The 24,288-nt window shown below is 42.2% G+C and overlaps 1 protein-coding gene and 1 pseudogene across 2 annotated transcripts; both read right to left on the minus strand.

The window, feature by feature from the left end:
- Positions 1-1,149: 1,149 nt before the first annotated feature.
- On the minus strand, positions 1,150-3,046 carry LOC308304887 (succinate dehydrogenase [ubiquinone] iron-sulfur subunit, mitochondrial-like; annotated as a pseudogene). Its single transcript has 2 exons — positions 2,093-3,046; positions 1,150-1,157 (listed from the first exon to the last, which is right to left on the minus strand). The product of its transcript is annotated as a succinate dehydrogenase [ubiquinone] iron-sulfur subunit, mitochondrial-like (transcript).
- An 11,433-nt stretch (positions 3,047-14,479) lies between these two features.
- kctd7 (potassium channel tetramerization domain containing 7) lies at positions 14,480-24,030 on the minus strand (the record flags this gene model as incomplete). Its single annotated transcript, XM_080749515.1, has 4 exons — positions 14,480-14,856; positions 17,026-17,204; positions 19,448-19,617; positions 23,584-24,030. 4 exons carry the CDS (start codon positions 24,028-24,030, stop codon positions 14,480-14,482), a joined length of 1,173 nt encoding a protein of 390 aa, XP_080605641.1.
- Between the last annotated feature and the right edge of the window lie 258 nt (positions 24,031-24,288).

Below are 24,288 nucleotides of genomic sequence, written 5' to 3' on the forward strand. Positions count from 1 at the left end.
CTTGGCCTGAAAACGTTGAAGACCCCTGCCCTAAAGGAACCCAGAGTCACTGGAATCCACTTTGAGAACCACTGCTCTATGCAGTCTATGGTCCCTCCTCGTTATTAAAATGAAGTAATTGATGTAGTGTTCATCTGGGAAGTTGTTTCCTATTTATTTTGTGTAGAATAGATGATATTCTCATTAGGCCTATATGATTTTTATTTTAAATATAGCTAAACAAGTAAAATAAAGCTCATAGCTTATTTTAGTTTTTATTATATTGTTATTATACCCATAATCTAGCCTTACAATTTACAATTTGGGCATTTAGCAGATGCTCTTAATCCTGATTTACAGCACAAGGTAAATCAAATCATTAGATTTTTACCTTGTGCATTTGAGTCAAATGCACATGCAGGCTAATCTAAAAACATAGAATAACCTAATCTGAGTTCCCAGAAGTTATTTTTTTTTCCGCCACTAAAGAATAACCTATTCAATAAAATCAATAAACAAAACAATCAAAACATCAACATCAATAATCTGTACATGGAAGCTGTATACACACTATATAGCTTCAATAGGATGCCAAGTCCGGTCCAACGTGCCTAGCATCAGTCTATATAAAAATGCTATCTAAATTATATTTTAGCCTTTAAGCACAAGCCTTGAATGATTCAAGGATAACTATTAACCCATAATCCTGATATTACTGTGTGTAAAATTGAATTTGGATTGTCATGGTCATCACATTAGATGTAACAATGGTAAATGGCTCACTGGTTTGTATTGTATATTGTTTTACTTAATAGAATCAGTTGAACATCAAAACTATAGACTTTAGTGAAATCATGAATGTTATGTCCATAGTTTAAAATCAATCTGCGGCCAAACGGCCATTTAGCAAAGCTGAAAATGGGCCTGAACCAGAGAGAGAATGCGTTGTTTCTTGCAGTAGGCCTATATGTGTAGTAATGTATTTGAGTATAGCAGCCTATATTATAGTACTGCTCAAAGAATTAAGGGAACATTTTGTCCCTTAAATTCTTTGAGCAGTATATAGCACAAACAGTATAGGCCTACACAGTAAAGAAATAATCAATTAATTCAATAAATATCTACAGAAGTTGTATTTATGACCCTGACACACACTTTTACTGTTAAAATTCAAATGGCTGAAACACGGACCCATACATATGCAACTTTGTTGCAGAATTCTAAGACCTCACAACCATGCAAATGGAACTAAACTGCTCTCTGTCGAGGTGCCACTCGTGTCCATGTATGGCCTACTTGTGTGCCAGCAGAGAAGCCTTAGCCAGGGGCGTCACACCAAATTCTGGGCCCTGGGTACAAGGATTCACTGCGGGCCCCCCATGAATGTTAACTATTGAAAAATAGCAGATATACAAGCTCACAGCGTGGCACCGAGTGCCGCGCTGCGAGCTTGTAGATCTGCTATTTTTGAAAAATCGTGAAAATGTGTGCAAGAAACCTATGTCAAGGACCCCCAAGATGATATGTATTTGGCCACGGACCCCGATCTCAAAATATTTAGTTCCAGGGACCCCCAGAAGCTAAATTTGAGTTAAAAATGTTCGCTTAAAAAATACATATTATTCAAAGATTTTCACACATTTTCACAACTTTTCAAAAATAGCAGATCTACAAGCTCGCAAGTGCAGCGCTGTGAGCTTGTATATCTGCTATTTTTCAATAGATAAAGTTATTAGGGCCCCTCCACCTTGGGCCCCAGTAACTCAGTCCCACTTTCCTACCCCTTGTGACGCCCCTGGCCTTAGCCAATCAACAATTGTGACCTGATATAAATAGCAATGGGAAAACAGATATGGCACTGAACGCAGGACCATTTTGTTCACGCACCGCTAACTCCCAGCTGTTCTTGTATTATTTGCGCGTAGTCAAGTATATAATGTTAGGAATGAGTTTAGGGTTAGGCATAGTTTTACTGAGGTTAAAGGACAACTCCGCCCTAAATCACTTCTAGGCTGATTTTCCTACTTATATTGAATCCCAAATGACTGTCCATGGGGTCCATTAGTCAGCAATGCCCCTGTTGTCCAGTTCCCCCAGCAGTTTATTAAGATACCTGGTGGCGACCATTCCGAGGTCACTGGTTTGACCCGAGGCCAGTGTTCTTGCGTTCCCCTCAACCACCCATAGGTGTCCCCCGATCCCGGTTTGAGAACCACTGCTGCCGGTTTCTCCTCACAGTATTACCGGGCATCATCTTCTTGATCTCTGATATGGCCTCCCCTGGGTTCAGGCCCTTGGGGCAGGACTGAGTGCAGTTCATGATGGTGTGACAGCGGTAGAGTTGGAAACTGTCCTCCAGCTGGGACAAGCGCTCGTCTGTGAACTCATCTCGCGAGTCAACCATCCATCGGTAGGCCTGCATTAGAACGGCCGGCCCCAGGTATTTGTCGTCGTTCCACCAGTAGCTGGGGCAACTTGTGGAGCAGCAGGCGCAGAGAATGCATTCGTACAGGCCGTCCAGTTTGTTCCTGTCCTCTACGGTTTGCAGGTATTGCTCCTTCCCTTCTCTCGTCTCATCTTTCCTCTTCAGATAGGGCTCGATGTGCTTGTACTGGGCATAGAAGTTATTCATGTCAGGCACCAGATCCTTGATCACGTACATGTGTGGCAGGGGCCGTATCTTAGCCGGCTTGTCGAGGTTGGTGTCGATCTTGTCCAGACAGGCCAGCGTGTTGCTCCCGCCGATGTTCATCGCACAAGAACCACAAATGCCTTCTCGACAGGAGCGGCGGAAGGTCAGCGTGGAGTCCATCTCGTTCTTGATCTTGATGAGAGCGTCGAGAACCATAGGCCCACAGTCGTTGAGGTCGATCTCATAGGTCAGCATACGGGGCTTGACCCCCGGAGTGTCGGGGTCCCAGCGGTACACCTGGAATTCTTTTACTCTGGGCTGTGGTGTTGGAGCTGCTGCTGCTGTTTGGGCATACCGAACCGCCACTAGCGTGATGGGGGAGCGGAGCGCCAAAACACCACGGCGACTCAAGGAGGACAGAGCAGAAACCAACATGTTGGAAAAGGGTGGTTAATCTTTATCGACATTTACGGCAAGTGCTTTCGGCTGTAATTCAATCGTCGTAGAGACAGTTTAGACTATTAGACCATAATGTGCGATGTCAGGGAGCTATAGCTATGTTTATTTGTTGTCTGTTGCCTAATCGCTGTCGTCTCGCCGACTGTTCTCATGGGTCTATGAGAGATAAACAAACCAAATGTGTCTGTCTGATAATGTATTCTGCTACACAGACAAATCCCAGGTCTGATGTCAGACACAACAAACTGTTGCCTAACAACACTGATTTGTGCAGGTATGCCGTAAACCCACAAATCTATGACGTCAGCCATCTATGACGTATGCCTTCATATTTGGGCAAGGGTTCTGCCTGATCCAAAATCCATTGCTGTGATACGAGTCACGGTTGCAAATGAATTCCGTCTTAGCATTTGAATCTTCCACATTCAAATGGGGAAAATGAATTCACTACCGGTAATCGCCATAATATGGAGATCTCTGTCAGTCCTTGTCCCTTTTATGCCCATATATGGAGATCCCTGATGTCATTAGCATGTAGATGGGCTATTTTCACAATAGAACCGTGTTATACAAAATGTAATGCCTCAACTCTGAGTGCTCGTCATAATATGATTATTTTGGGGGGGTCGTGGCCTGAAAAGGTTGAGAACTGGCCTAGATCAAGTTAATTGTACTGTGTAAAGTCTATCTGCAATATTAATGCATACCAGATCTGTAATAACATTGCTTACCAATACCAAGCTCTCTCTGATGCTATTTATCAACCCAAGACTCAGATGCCTGATGATACATTCTAAGTGCAGCTAAATCATTTTTGGAAGACTGAATGCCAAATGTGCTCGATCTAGTTTTGAAGGAATCGAGTTCCTTGAACCTTCATCCACCAGGGGAAATAATAGCTCCTTTCAGAACCTCTCACTCCGCTGCTCTGCAGCTCCGAGATGAGCGCATGCCCCGTCGTATGCCAGAATCGACCTGCTGGGTGGACGATCCGCCGTTAGCGATCACTTCTTACCTTTGGTGAACATGCTATCCAAAAAGTGAAGATCTATAATCGTTTTACTTCTTTAACGTGGAAGAAAATCAAAACAACGTGTTGAAATAAAAAGAGTTTATATCGCTCAAAAAGCAGAACCGGCTGACAAAATGAGCCATATAAACTCTTTATTTCAACACGTTGATTCGATTTTTCTTCCACGTTAAAGAAGTAAAACGATTATAGATCAGCAGAAAACCTTCACTTTTTGGATAGCATGTTCACCAAAGGTAAGAAGTGATCGCTAACGGCGGATCGTCCACCCAGCAGGTCGATTCTGGCATACAACGGGGAGGAACCTAATCTCGGAGCTGCAGAGCAGCGGAGTGAGAGGTTCTGAAAGGAGCTAGGGAAATAAATGACAACAGAGACATTGTTATACAGAATTAGGCAAACTGTATTTTACTTTGTTATAAAAATCCATAAAATATACATAACTTACTATTTGCACAATATAGCAGAGCATTACAACATAATAATGCAATATCATGTCAACACAAGAGCCATCTGGTATAGACTGAATAGTGGGACACACTGCTGAAGCGACAAACCTTTTCACTTTCTTGTGCCACCGGCGGCTACAGCCAGCGCTGAATGCAATGATGCACAATGATGGCATTCACCTGAGAGTTCATTCTACTCTTTAGAGTGTGTACAAACGTAATAACATGTGGTTTTCAAAGTGGGGGCCAGGGCCAATTAGAAAGAAAATACATTATATCGCGTGTATCAAAACAGCATCCCGGTTCCAACATTGGAAGCTTGTGATTGGCTGAACCGGAGGTAGGGAGCACTCCGTTGTATTTGCCTGGACCGTGCGGAGTTGTCGAGAGCTCACTCGTGTATAGGTTATAGGTAATATAATAGGCCTACATGCGATGTTTCATAACATATAACACAAGAAATAATCATAAACATTCTATATTTATAAGGTCAAGTATTATACTTAATAATTGGGACTTACAAGAAGTTAAGAACCATTATCATAGTTATAATAGGCCATTAGGCCTAAATATTTACAGTAGTTTCAAGGCATTTTGGTTTGATAAGGTTGTGGGCAGAACAATTTGTCCTTGTTTGTTATTTGACTATTTTTACTTTAATTATAATTAAAGACACTTGAATTAGTGATTAGTGAATTAGTGATTATAATAAATAGCCTATATATAGCTAGATCAGATTGTGTTTATATAATAACGCCTGGCGCGCCTCCGTCATCTCCACCGAAAACAAGCACTCCCCCCTTGTTCCATTGCTGGAACCGGGATGCCGTTTTGATTCACGCCATTATATCCACAACTTTCCAACGTCCCATCGTGCATTGCGCAGAAGGTGTGCGGCAGATTCCGGCGCCACAGCCGAGTGTGATCTACACGCTCACAACGGTTGCATCTGCGACGCAACGTTAGCTTGTATATCTGCTGTTCTCCGGAAGTGTCCCACAGATAATGCTACAGTAAATTGTCGCGGAAACAGATGGATAATACAAATTCTAAATACGATTACTGTTCCAATTCAACACTTTGAACCTGACGTCCCTGTGTTGGACATTCCGTTATTGTCCAAAAACGCAATTTCCATTGTTTTGTGTTTTGTACTTTAAGCCATTTCACAATAGAGGGGCTACATTTGGTCCATTTGGTTACATTTTGTACACTTTCCGAGTAAACACTCGCGCTCAGGATCTGACAGTGAAGGGAATGAAGAGAGCCATAAATAAACATAATATCCATAAGGGTTGTTAAATTAATGATACCTGCAAAACAACTAAAGTAGACCCAACTATAGCTTTTAAAAAAGGGGACGGACACCTTACACTACAGTGATTGTACCAGCTAACTCATTGGACATTTTCACCAGTCACTTATCAATCATTAAAAAAAGGAAAACAAAATGCATTGTATTGTAATTGTGTATTTTGGGCTCTCCATTGTCAAATGAAGGTTGGGGGAGGGTGGACATACGTAAAAATAATATTATGGAATGCAAATAATTTGTGAATTACAGTAGGCTACTAGTAATTTGAAAACTGCAGTGCCATAGTGAGAAGGCACTTAACCTGGACTTAACAGATTTCCATGAAACACAGATTTATTTATGACATGGTGTGAGTGCAGCTGTTTGCTACGGTACCATAAGAAGGTTTTGGAAGAGTGCTGCGTTTACCTTCAAAGAAGAAATCAGGGGTTCTCGAGTTATTGTCGAGATCTAGATCTAGATCTCCCCACTGTTTCCCAAACAGTGGGTCAAGACCCATGTTTGGGTCGCTGACACATTTTTATGGGTCCCAAGTACAGTAGATATCCCCTATTTAACTTTTCCTACATAGAAAAAGAAAAGATTTCAAAACATTGAAAACAAAAATTTAAACAGAAAAAAGTCACAATTTCTCATCAATTAAAAACAATTCCAACATTTTTCAAACGTAGCCTATTTCATGAATAAAATACAATAAAATCAAACTTCATCAAATTTCCATAAATTAAAAGAAAGAAAAATAAGAAAGAAGTAATAGCCTAGTAGAAATAGCAGATCCACAAAGGGCTTATGGGTCAGCTATTTTCACTAGTCCGGGGAAAAGTCTAATTTCTCTTTTGGGTCTTGAGCTATAAGGTTTGGGAACCACTGATCTAGACTCTTTCTGACATCTTTTTCTCATGGCAACCTGAGCTTTTACTGTAATAATCTCCGATATATTTTCTCTGTGCATCACATCCACCGGAGGGCGCCATTGCATCCGTTTGCAGAGTTTGTACAAAGAAACCTGTTTGCATCCAACACTCATGCCAATGTACCAGACAACAATAGCTCACAAAAATGTTCCAGTTAGAAGCGTCATAACATTTTGTCATTAATGCACTTAAAATAGACATCAAATAATCAGACATTTTGAACAGTAAATAATGTAATAGCCATGTTGATTTGTACAGTATATGCTGATATCCACCGTTTACTCTATAGGACTTCTAAAATGGAAAATAAATGATTGAAGAGTGCCATAATCACTGCAAACATCACAAATCACCGATTGTGATTGAGCTTTGTGTCATTATGATGTGTCATTATACTTATAGGCATTTGTCCTCTCTTTCTATCCTATGTTTTCAGAAAGATTTACCCAAAAAAAAGAGATTTGCAAACATAGTTCGAGCTACAAGCTTGTAGATTGGCTATTTTCACCTTTTTTTTATAAGACAAAGTACTGTATATACTAGGGCTTAATTGGTCAAAGAATCTACCATAGCACCACAAGATCAGTAATCTGGTGATAAGGCAGTACATCCTAAATCCCTTTCAATTGCTGTACAAATAAGACCAACAAGTAGTATGTTGGCAGAAGGCAAGGCAATAGCCACCACCTTTCTTGATTTGAACAGATAAAAAGTCATTAACTTGGACTTTGCACAAATTTAAATGAATTACATTAATTAGGGTAGTACAGAGTGAAAAAGACTAGCTGACTTAGCTGTCATGTTATCCCTTTAGGAACAAATTATCCAATACAGATGATCAGATACAAAATAACCGTCCAATATGCTTTCAAGCTGGCTTTGGGTTAGCGTCAAATAAAGCCAGAGCGTTACTTAAACTATTAGACTATCTTAAAGTGTGCCTGAGAGTCCTTCAAATCATTAATAATAATGACAATACCGAGAAGACATCTCAATAATGAGAAGATGTCAACAGTACAAGAGAATGGTTGACATCATAAGAAAAACAGACCAAATTCATTTTGGAGATGAATGCAATACACTTCTGCGACAAGCAAGAATTGTGACGCAGTAACGAGAGTTGGTCAAATACAATCTTTTTCATGTCCTGGATATTCTGACACAATCAAACATATTAATATTACTATGATTTGAGTACAGTGGGTTGGATTGTTGTGTCTAAAACCACATAAGTAAATGTGTTTTGGATTGGGGAACACAATTTCATATGGATAATAGGATTCTGTTCTCAAGTTAAACAAATGCAAACAAAGGCCCCACGTTGGCCAAATCAGATCCCCTGTGCCACGCTGCATTGAGATTCATAACCAACTCTCCTTTCAGGACCCACCATGCACATTGTACGCTGCAGTCGACTGGTCTTCTTTGACATCGTGCACGTTGCAACACTGGTACAACTTTATAAAGCTATGCTGGGTGATCTCCCCTCTTATATTTCCTCCAGATTTAAATGGGTTAGGAATGGTTTAAACCTCAGATCAAATACGAGGCTAAGTTGTGAAGTATCTGAGGGAGGTAAGAGATGTCTCTCTTTCTTTGGTCCCTGGTCTTGGAAATGATATACAGACCAGACTCAAATTGGCTGCGCTAATTCCTCTGAGAAGATTCTAAACCAGGGGTCTTCAACGTTTTCATGCCAAGGACCCCTTAGCTGAGAGAGAGATGAAGCAGAACCTGTTCATAGATTCCAAATAGTTTCATCGTTTGACAGCACAATCATCAGTGTATTTTGGATTCGTGTTAATTTGTGTTTTCAGATATTTAACCACTTGAACTGTCAATACTTAATAAACTTGACCTTTCACTATGTACTTAGTCTGCTCTTTTTCCCCTCTACACTAAAGCTCTTTACAAAAAAAAAAAAATAGCAGATCTACAAGCTCACAACGCCTCACGCTGCGAGGCGTTGTGAGCTTGTAGATCGGCTATTTTCGGCTAAAGTTCTCAGAATATGGACACTAGGGTTCAAGTGTTTAATATAGAAAAGGGGAAAAAAGGTTCTATCACTCAGTTTTGGAGGACCCCCTGTAGTAACTCTGAGGACCCCCTAGGGGTCCCGGACCCCCTGTTGAAGACCCCTGTTCTAAACTAAAGGATCACCTCAGATACATACACTATTAAACTATTGCACTGGCTTTCTGTGTGCAGGCTGTACATTGTGGGAAGTTCTATTTCATGTATGAGTACATTGGCTTTTTTATACGGTGTAAAGTGTATCCCTTTGGAGTTATCTTAGGTACTTGGTGTATCATGGATGTCCTATTTTGTTGTTTGTTTGTTGTATTGTATGTGTAGCAAATATTGTGTAATTTCAGTGCCTCTTGGCCAGTTCCCACTTGTAAAAGAGACTGTGTCTCAATGTGATTTTACTGGTTAAATAAAGTTTAAATAAATAAAAAGTGTCAGGGGCTGTAAATGGACAGTATGTACCAGTTACACCACAACGTGCACTGACAAGACGCCTATTCCACAAAATATATCCATTTGGATGTATACAGAAACTTGGAACAAAAACATGGATTTTGCTTAATGTAAAACATTGCAAAATGTAAGACATCTTGTAAGCCATACGTCTTTCTCTGTGGTGTCAGTAAAGAGTCTAGGAGAGAGGTTGATTCATACTTAGTTGTGCATTGATTTCGTGCAATGAAAACATAAAAGCATAACACTGCAACGTGTGGCAGCGTTATGTCTTTGTATGCCTGTACATTGGCTGTTTTCAGTGTGCAACATGGCACACAACTTTGTATGTGTAAATCCAGGGTTACTTTACTAACTGTAGTGTACAGCTGATTCTTTAGTATATGTATTTTATACTATAGAAAGGTTTCCAAATGACTACATGTAATAAAGTATATTAGAACTAAGATACTAGCATATAACATTATGAACTTGACGTCTCATTTGGAAGCTCTCAGTACCAGATTTTGTCATCTTTCAGAAGCCACATTCCTGCTTTTGAGACCGGTATGAAATCGTTTGCCACTAGTGCTTGCATTAACAGCTCACGATTGGGAAATGGTACCATATGTGGTGTTAGCAGAAGAGGAATGTCACCCTACCACCCAACAGCTCCAATATTTAAACACAAAGTAAGATCCTTATCTCAGCCAGACTCGCGTCATTAATCCATTTGGGGCCTAGAATTATTGAATGCTTTAACCAGTGAAAAATAGCAGATATACAAGCTCACAGCGCGGCACCAAGTGCCGCGCTGCGAGCTTGTAGATCTGCTATTTTTGAAAAGTCGTGAAAATGTGTGAAAATCTTTGAATATATGTATCTTTAAAGCGAACGTCTCAAGTAACTAAAATTTTGCTCCTGGGGGGTCCCTGGAACTAAATATTTTGAGATGGGGGTCCGTGGCCAAATAAATATCATTTTGAGGGTCCTTCACATGAAAAGGTTTGAGCACCACTGACATAGTAGTCTCTCAAGAACAGACTAACTGAACTCCAGTTAAGTGAAAAGGACCTTTTCTTTGACGATGGCTGGCCAGATTGCCGACATAGAAACATAGGGTTTTTCAAAAAAATCTTAGAAGGATTCAAAAGACACTTATAGAATCGGGTCAAAATTCAAATTTTCACGATTTTTCAAAAATAGCAGATCTACAAGCTCACAGCACGGCACTCGGTGCCGCGCTGTAAGCTTGTATATCTGCTATTTTTCAATAGTTAAAGCATAAAATAATGATACACAATATAGTGTACCCGTTCTGAATGGGTTAATATGGGCGGTTTGGTGTTTATACTTTCGTTGGAGCTGAAGTTACACTTTATCCCCGTCGGGTGAAAACCTTGTATTGCTTGTAAGAAGTGGAAAGAAGTCCTGGACTTTATTGTGTCATATCCACCATTGGTTATAACTTTTGTTATTACAAAACTTTTCAGGACATGGAGAAAAGAACCCGTGATCCAATGGATCCAGGCTCTTGTTAATACGGTTCATATTTAGAAAAACCCTCAGATTACCTTTCAAAATGTTTCAAAAGTAGAGAAAATAGCTTATCTACATCAAGCTCACCAGCGTCGCGTTTTAATTAATGAAGGTGCTCCACTGCCGACGTCGGACGACCAAATTCGCCCGGTTCATTTTTTGACGCTATCCGACGCCGGCACGACGCCGTCTTTTTGGTGGAGCCCTAGCCGTAGATCGGCCATTTTAGCTAATTGTATGTGATATTCTTGTATGACGAAGTAGGACATTTATGAGAAAAGAAACTAAAAAGGAAAACAAGGATATACAAGGTTTGAGGCGATTAATTGAGGCCATCTTATAACCGTGTATTGTTTATGAAGCTGGCTCTATTGGTATAACTTAGGCTATTAAGAAGATGAATCGGTGGTATATTGATCATAATCTAATTTTAGTTAACCTATGTGAAGGATAGATGTCAGAAAAAGGACCGCATCAGAACCAAAAGAGTTATTTACATATACTGTATTATATATATAATATAAATTCAGACAGCCCTGGCTACACTGAATCACGGTTGAATTTTAAGGCGTCCTCTCATATCACAGATAGCCTACCAACAGGATGGGACATAAAGAATTAAAATATGAACTTACCCTTAAATCCTAACAATCCTTGGACAGACGAATAGAAGCTTATGGTTGGAGGTGTAAGGAGAGCTTGCAGATCTGCTGTTATTCGCAATTTTCAAAAACATTCCTCGTTTTTGAAAGAAGTTAAATGTGCAGATCTCCAGGCTCACAACGCGTAGCTAACAGCATACATGATCGATCACTGATGCCAACAGGAAAACTGAAAGCAAATGACACAAAACGACCGGCCTACAAAACCTTCAACTTGCTCATTCATTAAAATATTACAGTAGCAGCACGATAAGATTCTCAAGAGATTTTTTACAAAAGAAATGACGGAGCCTACAGGCGAACCGGTTCCCAAGGTCAGGTCCGGGGACCCCCAGGGGCCCGAACGGACCCTTGCGGGTCTGTAACTCTGATGGTGTACAAATGGGAACGCCGTTTTGCAGTGTAGGGTTAGTTCAGAAGATTTGTTCATTTCAAGGACATTCATTCATTTCCAGTGATGCACCATTGAGGGCTTTTCACGCGTGCCTTGAAATTCATCTTCCATGAGAACAGTGTTGATTTCGTCGAAACTATGACGAGAAATGTTTGTCGACTGCGTTTTTTTTTTCACTGCCGAAAACTAAATATAAACTAAATAAAAACTAAGCTGTGATGACTAAAACTAAGAGTAAATATATTGACAATTTCGTCAACAAAATAAAAACTAGACTAAAACATTAGGGAGGGACAAGAGGAGAAGAGTCATTTTATGTTCGGTTGCTCTCAGCTGTTGCGTGCTGAAAATAGCCGATCTACAAGCTCACAATGTGTTGTGAGCTTGTAGATCTGCTATTTTCAGCACACAACCAAGCGTAAAATCAGTCATTACGATGCCTTCAAGGCCTGCCAAAATACATTTCAGTTGCCTAAATCAACTGTAGATTTAGTCGCATAAAATCGAATGATATTTAGTCGACTAAAATTTGACTAAAACGAATACTTTTCAGGTGACTAAAATTACGACTAAAACTAAATGACATTTTTATTCAAAAGACTATGACAAAAACGATATCAAACTTTGCTGTCAAAAACAACACTGCATGAGAGGCGAGCGGGGCAGGTAGGGAGGCGCGGGCCGGAGGAGCGATAAGCGGGTGCACTCCTGTAAAACTGTCCCATTCGCGCACCACAGCCGGTAGCACAGTATGACCTCGTTATGGCGACCATGCATGCAGAGTTGCAGACCCATGGTCATTTGTTCTCGTTTTTTGGAGCTGTGTGGAACACAAGCTCCCTATACGTGGCCGTGTGTGTGGGTCTGTCTGTCTCCGTGTCTCCGTGTCTGTCTGTAGCCTGCAGTAACCTTTTCTGACCACACATGTTAAGGGAGGGGCGCTGTTGCACACACACACACACACACACACACACACACACACACACACACACACACACACACACACACACACACACACACACACACACACACACACACACACACACACACACACACACACACACACACACAGCTCCACTTCGAACAGAGGTTCGATTTTTGTTTCTAAGGCTCGGTTTTCTTAACCACATAGTAATAATGTTGATAACACATTATTAAAGGAGTAGTTCACCCCCAAAATGACTTTTTTTTTCTATTGATTAGTCACGCCATGGAGAGTAGAGTTCAATAATATGTTTTGGTTTTTGTCACATTCCTAAGACAAAAAATTGATTAGAGTAAATTTACCCCCATTGATTCCGGATTCCGGAACGAATGGGGGTAAATGTATTGTTATCACATTTTTGTCTTAGGAATGCGAAAAAAAAACTAAAAATATTATTGAACTCTAGTCTCCATGGCGTGACTAATCAATAGAAGAAAAGTCATTTTGGGGGTGAACTACTCCTTTAAGACAGATGCTAGGTTCATTGTTTACCTGCTAGCCTATAGTTTCAATGTACAGATTATTATTATTTCCATTGTATATTGTTTGCTAACAGATGCTAGGTTCTTTTAGTTTACTCGTGATCCTGGTTTACTGAGGCACTACAAAGTCTCTCTGCATTTATTCATTAAAAAATGTATCCCACGATTTTGTAACCCGTTTTTCACCCTTTGCCAATTATCTAATGTAATCCTGGGCGCTACACTCCCTCTGTCAACCTGGGGAGAGCAACGGACTGACCTCATGCTTCCTTCTATGCATGAGGAGTCCAAGTTGCTTCTTTTCACCTGAAAGGGGTGGAGTTTCCCCGGCTGGACGTACAGTAGCGCGTGGAAGGAACACGTTATACACCCCAGTTCCTTTCCCCTCCATCAGGCGCCCCGGCTGGCCAGGGGGAGGCGGTATAGAGACCAGGATTACTGCATGTTTTTTTGTGATGTATGTGTTGTTTACCTTGCATTTTGTTAAGTCGCTCCGGTTAAGGGCATCAGCTAAATGCCTAAAATAGTAAATTGTGCAAACTGTGCAAAAACACATCCATTCCCGCAAGGAGCCAAAGTGAGACCAAGGGAGGCGTCTGAAAAGCCCCTTCAATCCACAAAGCCCTGTTTAAAACTATGTTCCTGCTCTGGGACCCCCCAAGTCTTGTACCGTTTGTACACACTCAGAGTTACAGACCTGTAAGGGTCCATTTGGACACCTAGTAGTGGTCCCTGAACACAGAAACCATGTCCTAGATTAGAAGATCCTTTCTGCAATCTTTCTGCAATTTCTTCCGTTATCTCTTTGTCGTCAGTTCTTGTAATGGGGGCGATCAGCCATCCACATCAACGCAGGTTGGGACGAAGACAAAAGCACCCATTCATGACATTCATAGTGTTTGGTGGTCCACCCCTCCCCCCACCCGGTGTCCGTAAAGGTGAACATACAGCGCGGTCAATACTCCTTCCAACCTCCCATCTTTTCTTTGGAAAGGGAGGCGATATATAACTACCAACTGTCGTCATTCCGAGCTTCGGACAAGGGGGCGATCCCAGAACCTTTCCTCTGAACCCGTGCACCTCCACGATGTCCCGGCTCTCTCTCTCTCCTGAACTACAGTTCGGGAGAGCCTTTCCGAAGTCGGAAGGAGTATGCGTCCTCCCCCCACCTCCACGTTCTCACCACCAGGTGATCTTAAACTCGTAGATGGGCCTCTTGCAGTAGTAGTGGTTGATGAGGTGCTTGTCGCAGACGCCGATGCACTGCTGGTCGGCGGTGATGCCGCGCTCGGCCAGGTCGCTGACGATGCAGTGCAGCAGGTCGTAGACGTCGGCCACCGCCTCCCACGGCCCGAAGGACACGTCCACCTCGCAGTGGTGCTCGAAGAGCTTGGCCTCACTGTCGCTGCGCTCGAAGCGCAGCGAGTTGAAGAGCGGCCGCTCGTACGGCGTGATGGGCATCTCCTCCTTGTACACGCAGATCTTCAGCTTGGCGAAGCGCGCCTTGCGCTGCATGGCCCGCAGCTTGGCGATCTCCACGATGCGCTCCAGATTGTCTGGGGGGGGAAAAGTCGTCACGTTTTTATATCGATTCAGGAGATCACAAAGAAAGTCTTACGCCATTTAGACCGGTGCGCTTTATTTTATGCTTTAACTATTAAAAAATAGCAGATCTACAAGCTCACAGCTGTGAGCTTGTAGATCTGCTATTTTTTTTAAATCGTGAACATTTGTGCAAGTCTTTGAATATTTGGACCTGATTCTCCTAAATCCTTTTTTCTTTTTTAAACCTATGTTTCTATGTCAGTGGTGCTCAAACCTTTTCATGTCAAGGACCCCCAAAATTACAGTATTTTCTGGACTATAAGGCGCACCTGACTATAAGGCGCACTGTCAATGAATGGTCTATTTTCAAACTGTTTTCATATATAAGGCGCGCGCACCTGACTATAAGGCGCACAAAATAGACGATACCGTTGCGTTATGCGTCCAACAGATGGAGCTGTGCTAAAGGGAATGTCAATGTCAATGAATGATCCATATATAAGGCGCACTGGACTATAAGGCGCACTGTAGTTTTTTGAAAAAATTAAAGGCTTTTAAGTGCGCCTTATAGTCCGGAAAATACGGGTATATGTTTTTGGCAATGGATCCCCATCTCAAAATATTTAGTTCCAGGGACCCCCAGAAGCCAAAGTTGAGTTATGTTTGCTTGAAAAATGCATCTTTTCAAAGATTTGTCCATATTTTCACGACTTTTTTCAAAAATAGCCGATCTACAATCTCACAGCGCAGCACTCTGTGCCGCGCTGTGAGCTTGTATATCAGCTATTTTTCATTAGTTAAAGCATTAAATAATAGATTTACGACCTCCGGCAGGGCGGGCACCTACTTATCCTTCCAATCTCTGCCAACCAGACTAGATTTCTTTGGATTCCATTCCATAAAGTGAACTTAGTTATTACAAATACAAATGAGATAGTGAATGGTGTAATGGTGAACTCACGATTATGAAATAGTATTTCATCACTCATTGTAACAATTATTGTCGATTACATTTTCATTTTTATCTCGCAGTAGCAGGTTTTGTTAAATGGTATTTTAATGGGGTGTCATTACACAATATCAGTGGTTGCTTGCAGCACATATTCAGCACATCGGTCTTATATTACTGACAACAAATCCTAAACTCAGCTAACACGTATGGAGGAAATGCCAACCTGGAACTTAAAATGGAAACAGAAAATGACAAATGTCTTTTTACTGTAGTAATAGGAAAATCATAGTGTGTGTGGCACTCGGATAAAAAACAAATAATTTATGAAAGACCATTCAAAACACAAGAGTATAAAATGTATTTTAGGTTCCTATAATGAATGTCTGGATGATAAGCAGATGTTCTGCCCCAGTGCAGAGACATTCAGTACGAAAGGCCTCGAAGACTTTCTGAATGAATGAATGAATGAATGCATTTTTATTTTCGTGTCTTGCCAAAAAGACCCATTCCTTACGAGATTATAAGACACGATGAATATCTGAATATCTCTTCAGATATAGACCACTATGAAATGCACGCACTGCATTGGTTGTGAATTTGGGTGCAACCCCAGCAGTCATCAGGATGTAAACGTACAAGCAAAATCACAAGTGTTCATTTATGAAGAAACATTTTGCCAAAGTATTATTCCGATACACACACACACACACACACACACATAAATCATATAGTGGGGGGGTTTAATACCCTATGACTTCTTCTGTGGTTTAAATAGCATGTGAGGGGTCTATCTAGGGGGTTTTCATGATTCTGAATCCATTGCAAGCATTTGTTTTGCACGAAAAACATTCCTTGGGCTAAAAATGGACCCTACACAACTGTGAAAAGTGATGACTCATCACTAAACCATAGTTTTGTGGGGTCCATTTCTTGTCCAAGGAATGTTTTTTGTGCAAAACAAATGCTTGGAATGGATTCAGAATCATGAAAACCCCCTAGATAGACCCCTCACATGCTATTTAAAGAAGATTTTGGGGGGTCTTTTTTCCCTGTATGGTAAGTGAATTAGAGAAAAGTGAATTTGAGAAAAGTGCTTGGGACCGTCAATTTTTTAATTCAGCGCACAAAAATACCCCTAGGTGCAGATTTTCACGCTTTCTGCTGGAAGTGAACACCTTTTTCACATATTTCTCCCACTACTCAATCAAGAGTTAAACTAGTGTCACACCTTTGTAGTAGGGTAGCAGGTCCAGGAAGGCCTGCCGCACCTTCTCTCCGGTGAGCGGCTGGCGGTCCTCCAGGCGGTCCAGCAGGGCTCCCATGGCGTAGTACTGAGCCTCCCTGTGCACCGCCCTCACCCGGTCCCTGTGGGGCAGCTCGCCTTCACGCAGGAAGTTCAGGATGTCACTTTGAAAGGGAAACCATATACACACCGTTGGCATACTACTACTTGGGTTCCCCAATTAGTTTTCCCCAAGGGCCGAATCATGTCTAGGGTACCAAGCCGAAGGCCACAACATTGCAGGGGGCGACGGTGGCGTTCCCGCTACTCCAGCGACAGTTCAGATATCGTCGTTGTCGGGTGAAAATCTTGTATGTCCAACACCATTTGTTTTGCATTTATTGTTTTAAGCAAGATCTGCTGTTTTCACTACTTTTGTGCGACGGCCTTGTATGATGAAGCAGGGCTTTACTTTGCGAAAGAACATACACATTTGGAGATACAAGGTTTCCACCCGACAACGACGATATACTAGTGTTGTTGCTGCTCTTATACCACCATTATTACTGGGGTTGGTGGGGGCCAGACAGTAGCCCCCTGCGGGCCGCAAATGGCCCACGGGCCGCTTATTGGGGAACCCTGGCATACTGTATGAGGCCTGCGTGACTTGCAAAGGCAATATAATACTGGCAAAATGGATATGCAGTTCAATAGCTACAGCATCTGAATCAATAACGCAATAATAGAAAGCTTATTGTACCCATGCAGAAAAATTCCTCTTGGCTTCATTGTGGTGTACTTATTTAGAATATAACATACAAGAAAATGGATATGCCTCAAACGCCACAGCAACATAGCATAATGTCCAGTATACGTTCATGTTCAGAATCAGGATATATAGAAGATAAATGGCCAAATGCACATACAACTAGACTGCACTCTGTCGAGATGCCGACTTGTGCCTTGTTGCACTCCTGGCCATATATGGCCTACTTGTGCACCAGCAAGTACTGCAATCGGCGCTGTTCGGTGCTATCTGTATGTATGTGGGTGGGCAAGTGGGCACTCTGCCGAGGTGCCAACTTGCCCCTTGTTATTTATATCAGGTCGCACTTGTTGTTGGTGATTCACTAGGGCTGTCACAATTATTACATAATCGTCTATTATTTTTCATAATCTTCATAATCGTTTCCATGTTGAAAAACGTTCATGTATTAAAAAAAAAAAGAGTCAAAAATAGTGGAAATAGCAGATCTACAAGCTCACAACGCATCGCATCGCGACGCGTTGTGAGCTTGTAGATCGGCTATTTCCACTATCAAAGTAATTTTTTAAGTAGTAAGTTGTCAAATATGTCAGTAATTTCTTTGTATATTTAGGTTATGTGTCATATCTGCCATGTACAACTTCAAAGCCTAAAAGACAAACAGAAATGTAATTATCAACGATAAAAACACAATTAAATCGTTAATCGCCAATTATTTGAGTGACAATTAATCGTCATGTAAAATGTCATATCGTGACAGCCCTAGACGTCACCCTGTTTTTTCAAGGGTTTTCCCATTGGTTGACGTAAACACAGATGCACGGGGGGGGGGGGGCACAGATCCACCGAACACAGTACTTGCGTGCTTAGCTGGCGCAAGTACAGTAATAAGGTAATAATTCATCCTTTGTCAAGTCCTGCCCGTTGTCCCGCCGCCCCTCTTCACACCCATTGGTTGTTGTGTCTTGATGGGACAAAAGTCCTTTCTCTCCATCCACTTCCATTGAAATTCAGTTGCTTCTTATTGTTATTTTGTGTATTCAGTGCTTAATTTGTCAATGAATAGGTGCCGGGTTTTATATCTGTCAATTTGGAATGATTAATCTGAATAACTGGTATATTAAAAAAATATATATTTTTGATATATGGATATATTTTTATTGTTAACAAAATTCTGACGCCATGTATGTGTGTATATAGCTTGTCTGTTGTGTGTGTCACTGTCACCTATGAAGCACCACATCAGAAAAACTATAAGAAATTTTACAAAAACGTGAAACTATAAAGTAAAGTAAAATGCTGCAGCCAAAAAGGTCTCTATTTGGAAGGATGACAGGGAAGGTCCCAGATCCAATCAAATAGGTGCCAGATCCACCGGACATATGTGCCGGATCCAATCAAAGAAGTGGGGGAACATGTTCCCCCTTGTTCCTCCACAAATTAAGCAAGCATGTTGTGTATTCAATTCTCATTTTAAACTTGGTTTCAGTTAAAAGGAGCCTCTCAGGTGCAGTATAGTGACTGGGCATTTTTTTTAATATTTGTATTTCTCCAAAAATGATGTTTTAGCAAATTCAACACCCGGCGGGACAAGGCAGAAAGAGCCTGCTGGTCGGTCAGTCAGGGACCAATCAGAAGGCTGCCAAAGGGTGAATTGCTCACCCGAAGTACGCCCCGTCCCGGTCAATGAAGAAGCGTCCCTCGGCGTCCCGTGGGATGTGATGTCGCCCGCTGAACATGGCGGCCAGCATGGTGTCCTCGTAGCGCCGCAGCGTGGACAGGCGGGTGGTGAAGTACGTTCCCCCCACGTTGAGAGGAATCACCTCTGGGAACTGCACGGGGTCAGAGGGAGAGGGAAGTGGGTCACACTCTGGAGAAAACGAGGGGTACGATAATTAATTTACTCTTGGTGTATTCAGGATGCTGGAAATTGTAAGATAACACGAGATTAATCACATTAAGCCTGGCCGTCCCTCTTTCTTTCCTTCTTTTTTTTTAAAAACAGATTTTCATGAATTGCGAAAATAGGTGACCTACAGGTTTGTCGCGATGTGATGTCTTGTGAGCCTGCAGATAAGCTCTTCTCTCTGATAGTATACTAAGTACCGTATTTCTCATTGAGTATAAGTGTATAGGGCGTAAGTTATTAAGAGAGCGGTTTAGACGGTGACACAGTCGTATATCTAGATTATAAATTCATTGTAAGCATGTTCAATGAGAATTATAAATTGATTGTAAGCATGGTCAATGCTAAAATGGTTTTCCTGTTACATATAATTTATATACATTATTTATTATCATCGCAAATTACAGGATCTCTTCTTTCCTGCAATGCATAACCATAATAAAGATGGCTTATTCTATGGCAAAGATTAAAAATGTAATCTTGTGACAAGGAAACAGCAAGATTTAGTCCACTTTTGTTGGTGTTTGTGGACATATTAATTCAAACATATCTCACTTAACAACTGGTGTCTGTGTCTGTATACATATACTTTACACATGCATCATCAAAAATATACAAGATTTCCACTTTTCTGTAGTGCAGTATACTCCAAAAGTTTATGTGGTGATAATTGACTGAAACTGGCTGACTGACAGATTCACTTTTAAAGGCGTTAATTGAAAGTGTGGATCGCATCATTCAAGAAGCACAGCTTGGATTTTCTAAATGCTGGGCGACATAATAGCCTACTGTCAGCTCAACCACTTAAACCCCAGCGTCCTCATTGTGAGGAAAGCTTTCGGAGGAAAATAGCAGATCTTGTCGATCGGAAATCTTCAGCAAATAGTCCACTTACCAGAATCTGAACCCTGGCATATTGAGTACAATAAGGTTTTATGTTAGAAATGTTGAGTATGGGTTCCCAGCATTTAGAAACTGCCGGATGCTAACTTGCATATGTTGAGCAATTTTCATAATTTGCATAATTCGATTTATTTAGCATAATCCCCCATAATAATGGATAATATGTCAAAAACTGATTGGCTGATTTGAACAATATTGGAGTGGTTTTGGGGGTTATTGAGAATGCTGAATCCATTTCTGACATTTTCTAAATTCAAAATGGCCGTTTTAAACCGGAAATGGCCATATACAACATAAAAAAGTATCGAAATCACCCCACTTTAAGTTGGTATAAGGCCATTTCCGGTTTAAAACGGCCATTTTTAATTTAGAAAATGGATTCAGCATCCTCAATAACCCCCAAAACCACTCCAATATTGTTCAAATCGGCCAATCAGTTTTTGACATATTATCCATTATTATGGGGGATTATGCTAAATAAATCGAATTATGCAAATTATGAAAATTGCTCAACATATGCAAGTTAGCATCCGGCAGTTTCTACATGCTGGGGACCCATACTCAACATTTATAACATAAAACCTTATTGTACTCAATATGTCCGGGTTCACAATGGGGCTCTATGGGCTGGCAAGTAGACTAAAAAGCTTTCCCCACAAGAAGACAGAAAATACACTACTATAGAGCCCTGAGGAACTCCGGTCAACCATACAGGGTATAAGTGGTTAAAGAGAGAACAGGAGGATTATCCGCCTGCAAGCCCAACACTGTTGACACTGACAGGCCATATGGGGAGCCATCAGCTTGGCTTCAACATTATGAGAGCTGACACTTAACGGGTAGACATGATCCAGCAGCTAGTGGCTACAGAGCACTGCCATGTGAGAGACAATATACGACTGGGGAATACCTGTGTGTGTAATATCATTGATCAATCTGTTGCATATACTGTAAAAAGTGTCTGGAGAAACAAGAGCTATTTGAGAAAATATGGGGGAATTTTATTCAACTAGTTAAGGGAAATGATCTTTCCTATTTGATGGAGGAACCGGGAGTAGGGTAGCTGCTTTTTCTTTTTCTCTCTACGGTCGTTTGTCTGGCCTTGTGGCATAGGAGTCTGGATGTTGATGTGTTGTATGTGCTCTTTGTATCATAGTTATTTTATAATCTTATGTGTCGTGTTGATGTCAGGTGGTTTTTTTTTTGTGTTTTTTTTGTATATTATCTGAATTTTGATTGTGGTCTTTTATTGTATTGTATATGTGGTTTTGTGTGTCTTTAAAAAAAATAAAAATAAAATAAATAAACATATTGTTTAAAAAAAAGTGTCTGGAGGTATAGAGGTGGACAGTCAATGAAAGATGATTGTTTTGTCTCATAATGGACATTGCATTTTCAATGGATTGCATTTTTTATAGCGCTTTTCCAAGTGCTCAAAGCGCTTTACAATGGTCCATTCATTCATACACTGGGAAGTGAAGCGGCGAACAGTCAACGCCAGCGTCCTCACTTCCCACGTTCACACACCAATGGTGGCAGGATAGCACCCACCAACTCATTGGATAGATGCATAGATGCATGCAATACAGTAGATGCATTGCGTAGATGGTTGATAGATCGATAGATTGAAGATCAATCTTTGATGCGTGATTCGTGAAACACAGAATAAGTAGGCTATTACAGTAAGTGAGAGTCGAGACAGATTAAAGTAAAAGTAGACTTAAAGTCTGATTAATTAATAAATAGGTGTTAGCCTACCCTACAAGTACACAAGTAATGAACAACATATGCTATATCGTCTATGAATTAATATTATGTGCATGTATACGGACTGACACTGGATATGAGGCTGATATACCTGACTGTATGTACCCAAGCAGCAGGAGCGGTTTTGCAGGCTCTGAATCGCTGTGAAGAAAAAAAGAGTTGAGCCGTAAGGCAAAGCTCTCTGTCTTTCGAGCAATCTTCGTTCCCACTCTCACCTATGGTCATGAAGTGTGGGTCATGACCGAAAGTATAAGGTCTCGGGTACAAGTGGCCGAAATGAGTTTTCTCAGAGGGGTGGCTGGTATCTCCCTTAGAGATAGGGTGAGAAGTTCAATCACCCGAGAGAGACTTGGAGTAGAACCGCTGCTCCTTCACTTGGAAAGGAGTCAGCTTAGGTGGTTCGGGCATCTAGTACGGATGCCCCCCCGAGCGCCTTCCTAGGAAGGTCCTCGATGCACGTCCCACTGGGAGGAGACCCCGTGGCAGACCTAAGACCAGATGGAAGGAGTATATCTCCAGACTGGCCTGGGAACGCCTCAGTATACTCCCAGAGGGAGTGGAGGAAGTTGCGCAGGATAGGAAATCTGGAAGTCTCAGTTGGAACTGTTACCCCCGTGACCCGATTCCGGATAAGCGGTTGAAGATGGATGGATGGATGGATATGTACCCAGTGTGTGTGTGTGTGTGTGTGTGTGTGTGTGTGTGTGTGTGTGTGTGTGTGTTACCCAGCCTACCACAGTGGGTAGGCTATATGGACATACATACATACATACATACATACATACATACATACATACATACATACATAGCCTATACAGACACACAGTGAATCAGTAGTGAATATAATGAGTGCCATCTCAACAATGAAACATGTATCCTAACAGCAGTCATCTGTCATGGTTGTGTAGTGTACAGAACAACATCACTGCAGGTCCATCGTGTGCAAAATGTGTCACAGAGAGTCAAGTAGGAGTCATTCATCCAGGAACAGAACACTAAAGGAATGGGGACACGTCAACCCATATGAGCCCTGCATGCTCCACCTAAAAGGAGCCTTCCTCTGTGACTGTACTGTATGCTAGCAGTAACAGTAGCAATAACACACACACACACACACACACACACACACACACACACACACACACACACACACACACACACACACAGAGAGAGAGAGCAGGCCCCCTGCCCTGCTACTTACTGTAAGGGTAATGATAAATACCTCCTGTGATGCACTGAAGGTGGAGCGCAGCGCCTTGCCCAGGCTCATGTTGGCAGCCTGGGAGGAGCAGGGGCTGCATGGGGAGCCCGGGGCGATGGCCAGCGGTGGCTTTCTGAAATCCTCCTCCCCAGAATCCGAGCTCGCCATGGCGGCGGCGGCGGCATGATCGCCCGCCCCGGGCTTGGTGGTGTTGGTGGTGCTGCTCTCGCTGTGGTCGCTGGAGAACACCACCATCACCCTGGGCAGCGGCAGCGTCCGCTGCCTCTCCTGCACGAACCGCCTCACCCGCGACGTGGTGGAGGAGCCGGCCAACAGCAGCGGGCCGCCGGGGATGTTGAACGAGTGGGACGGGGGTGACGATGGTGGCGGTGGCGGTGGGTGTTGGTGGCGGTGGCGGGGGTCGCCGTTGTTGTTGGCCGGTGGTTGGTCGGAGCCATTCTGCTGCATGCACGCACACCAGCCGGACAGCTGATCGGAGCTGAGCCGGGCCCCGGGGTGTGAACGTTAACGATCCGATGCGATGATCGCTATGGAAACACCGCGGTTCTCCTCCTCCTCCTCTCCTCCACAGACAGACAGCCTCCTCCCCGGTCCCAGCCAGGCAGCCTAGCCGAGCAGAGAGGCTCTGGTCTGGGTCAGGGGAGCCTGGGAGCAGTGGGAGGGACCCGTCACATTAATCCACTGGAAAGAAAGTCCTCAGTTTTG

Source organism: Nannobrachium achirus, assembly GCF_963921795.1.
Source record: "Nannobrachium achirus genome assembly, chromosome: 19".
Taxonomy (NCBI): Eukaryota; Metazoa; Chordata; class Actinopteri; order Myctophiformes; family Myctophidae; genus Nannobrachium; species Nannobrachium achirus.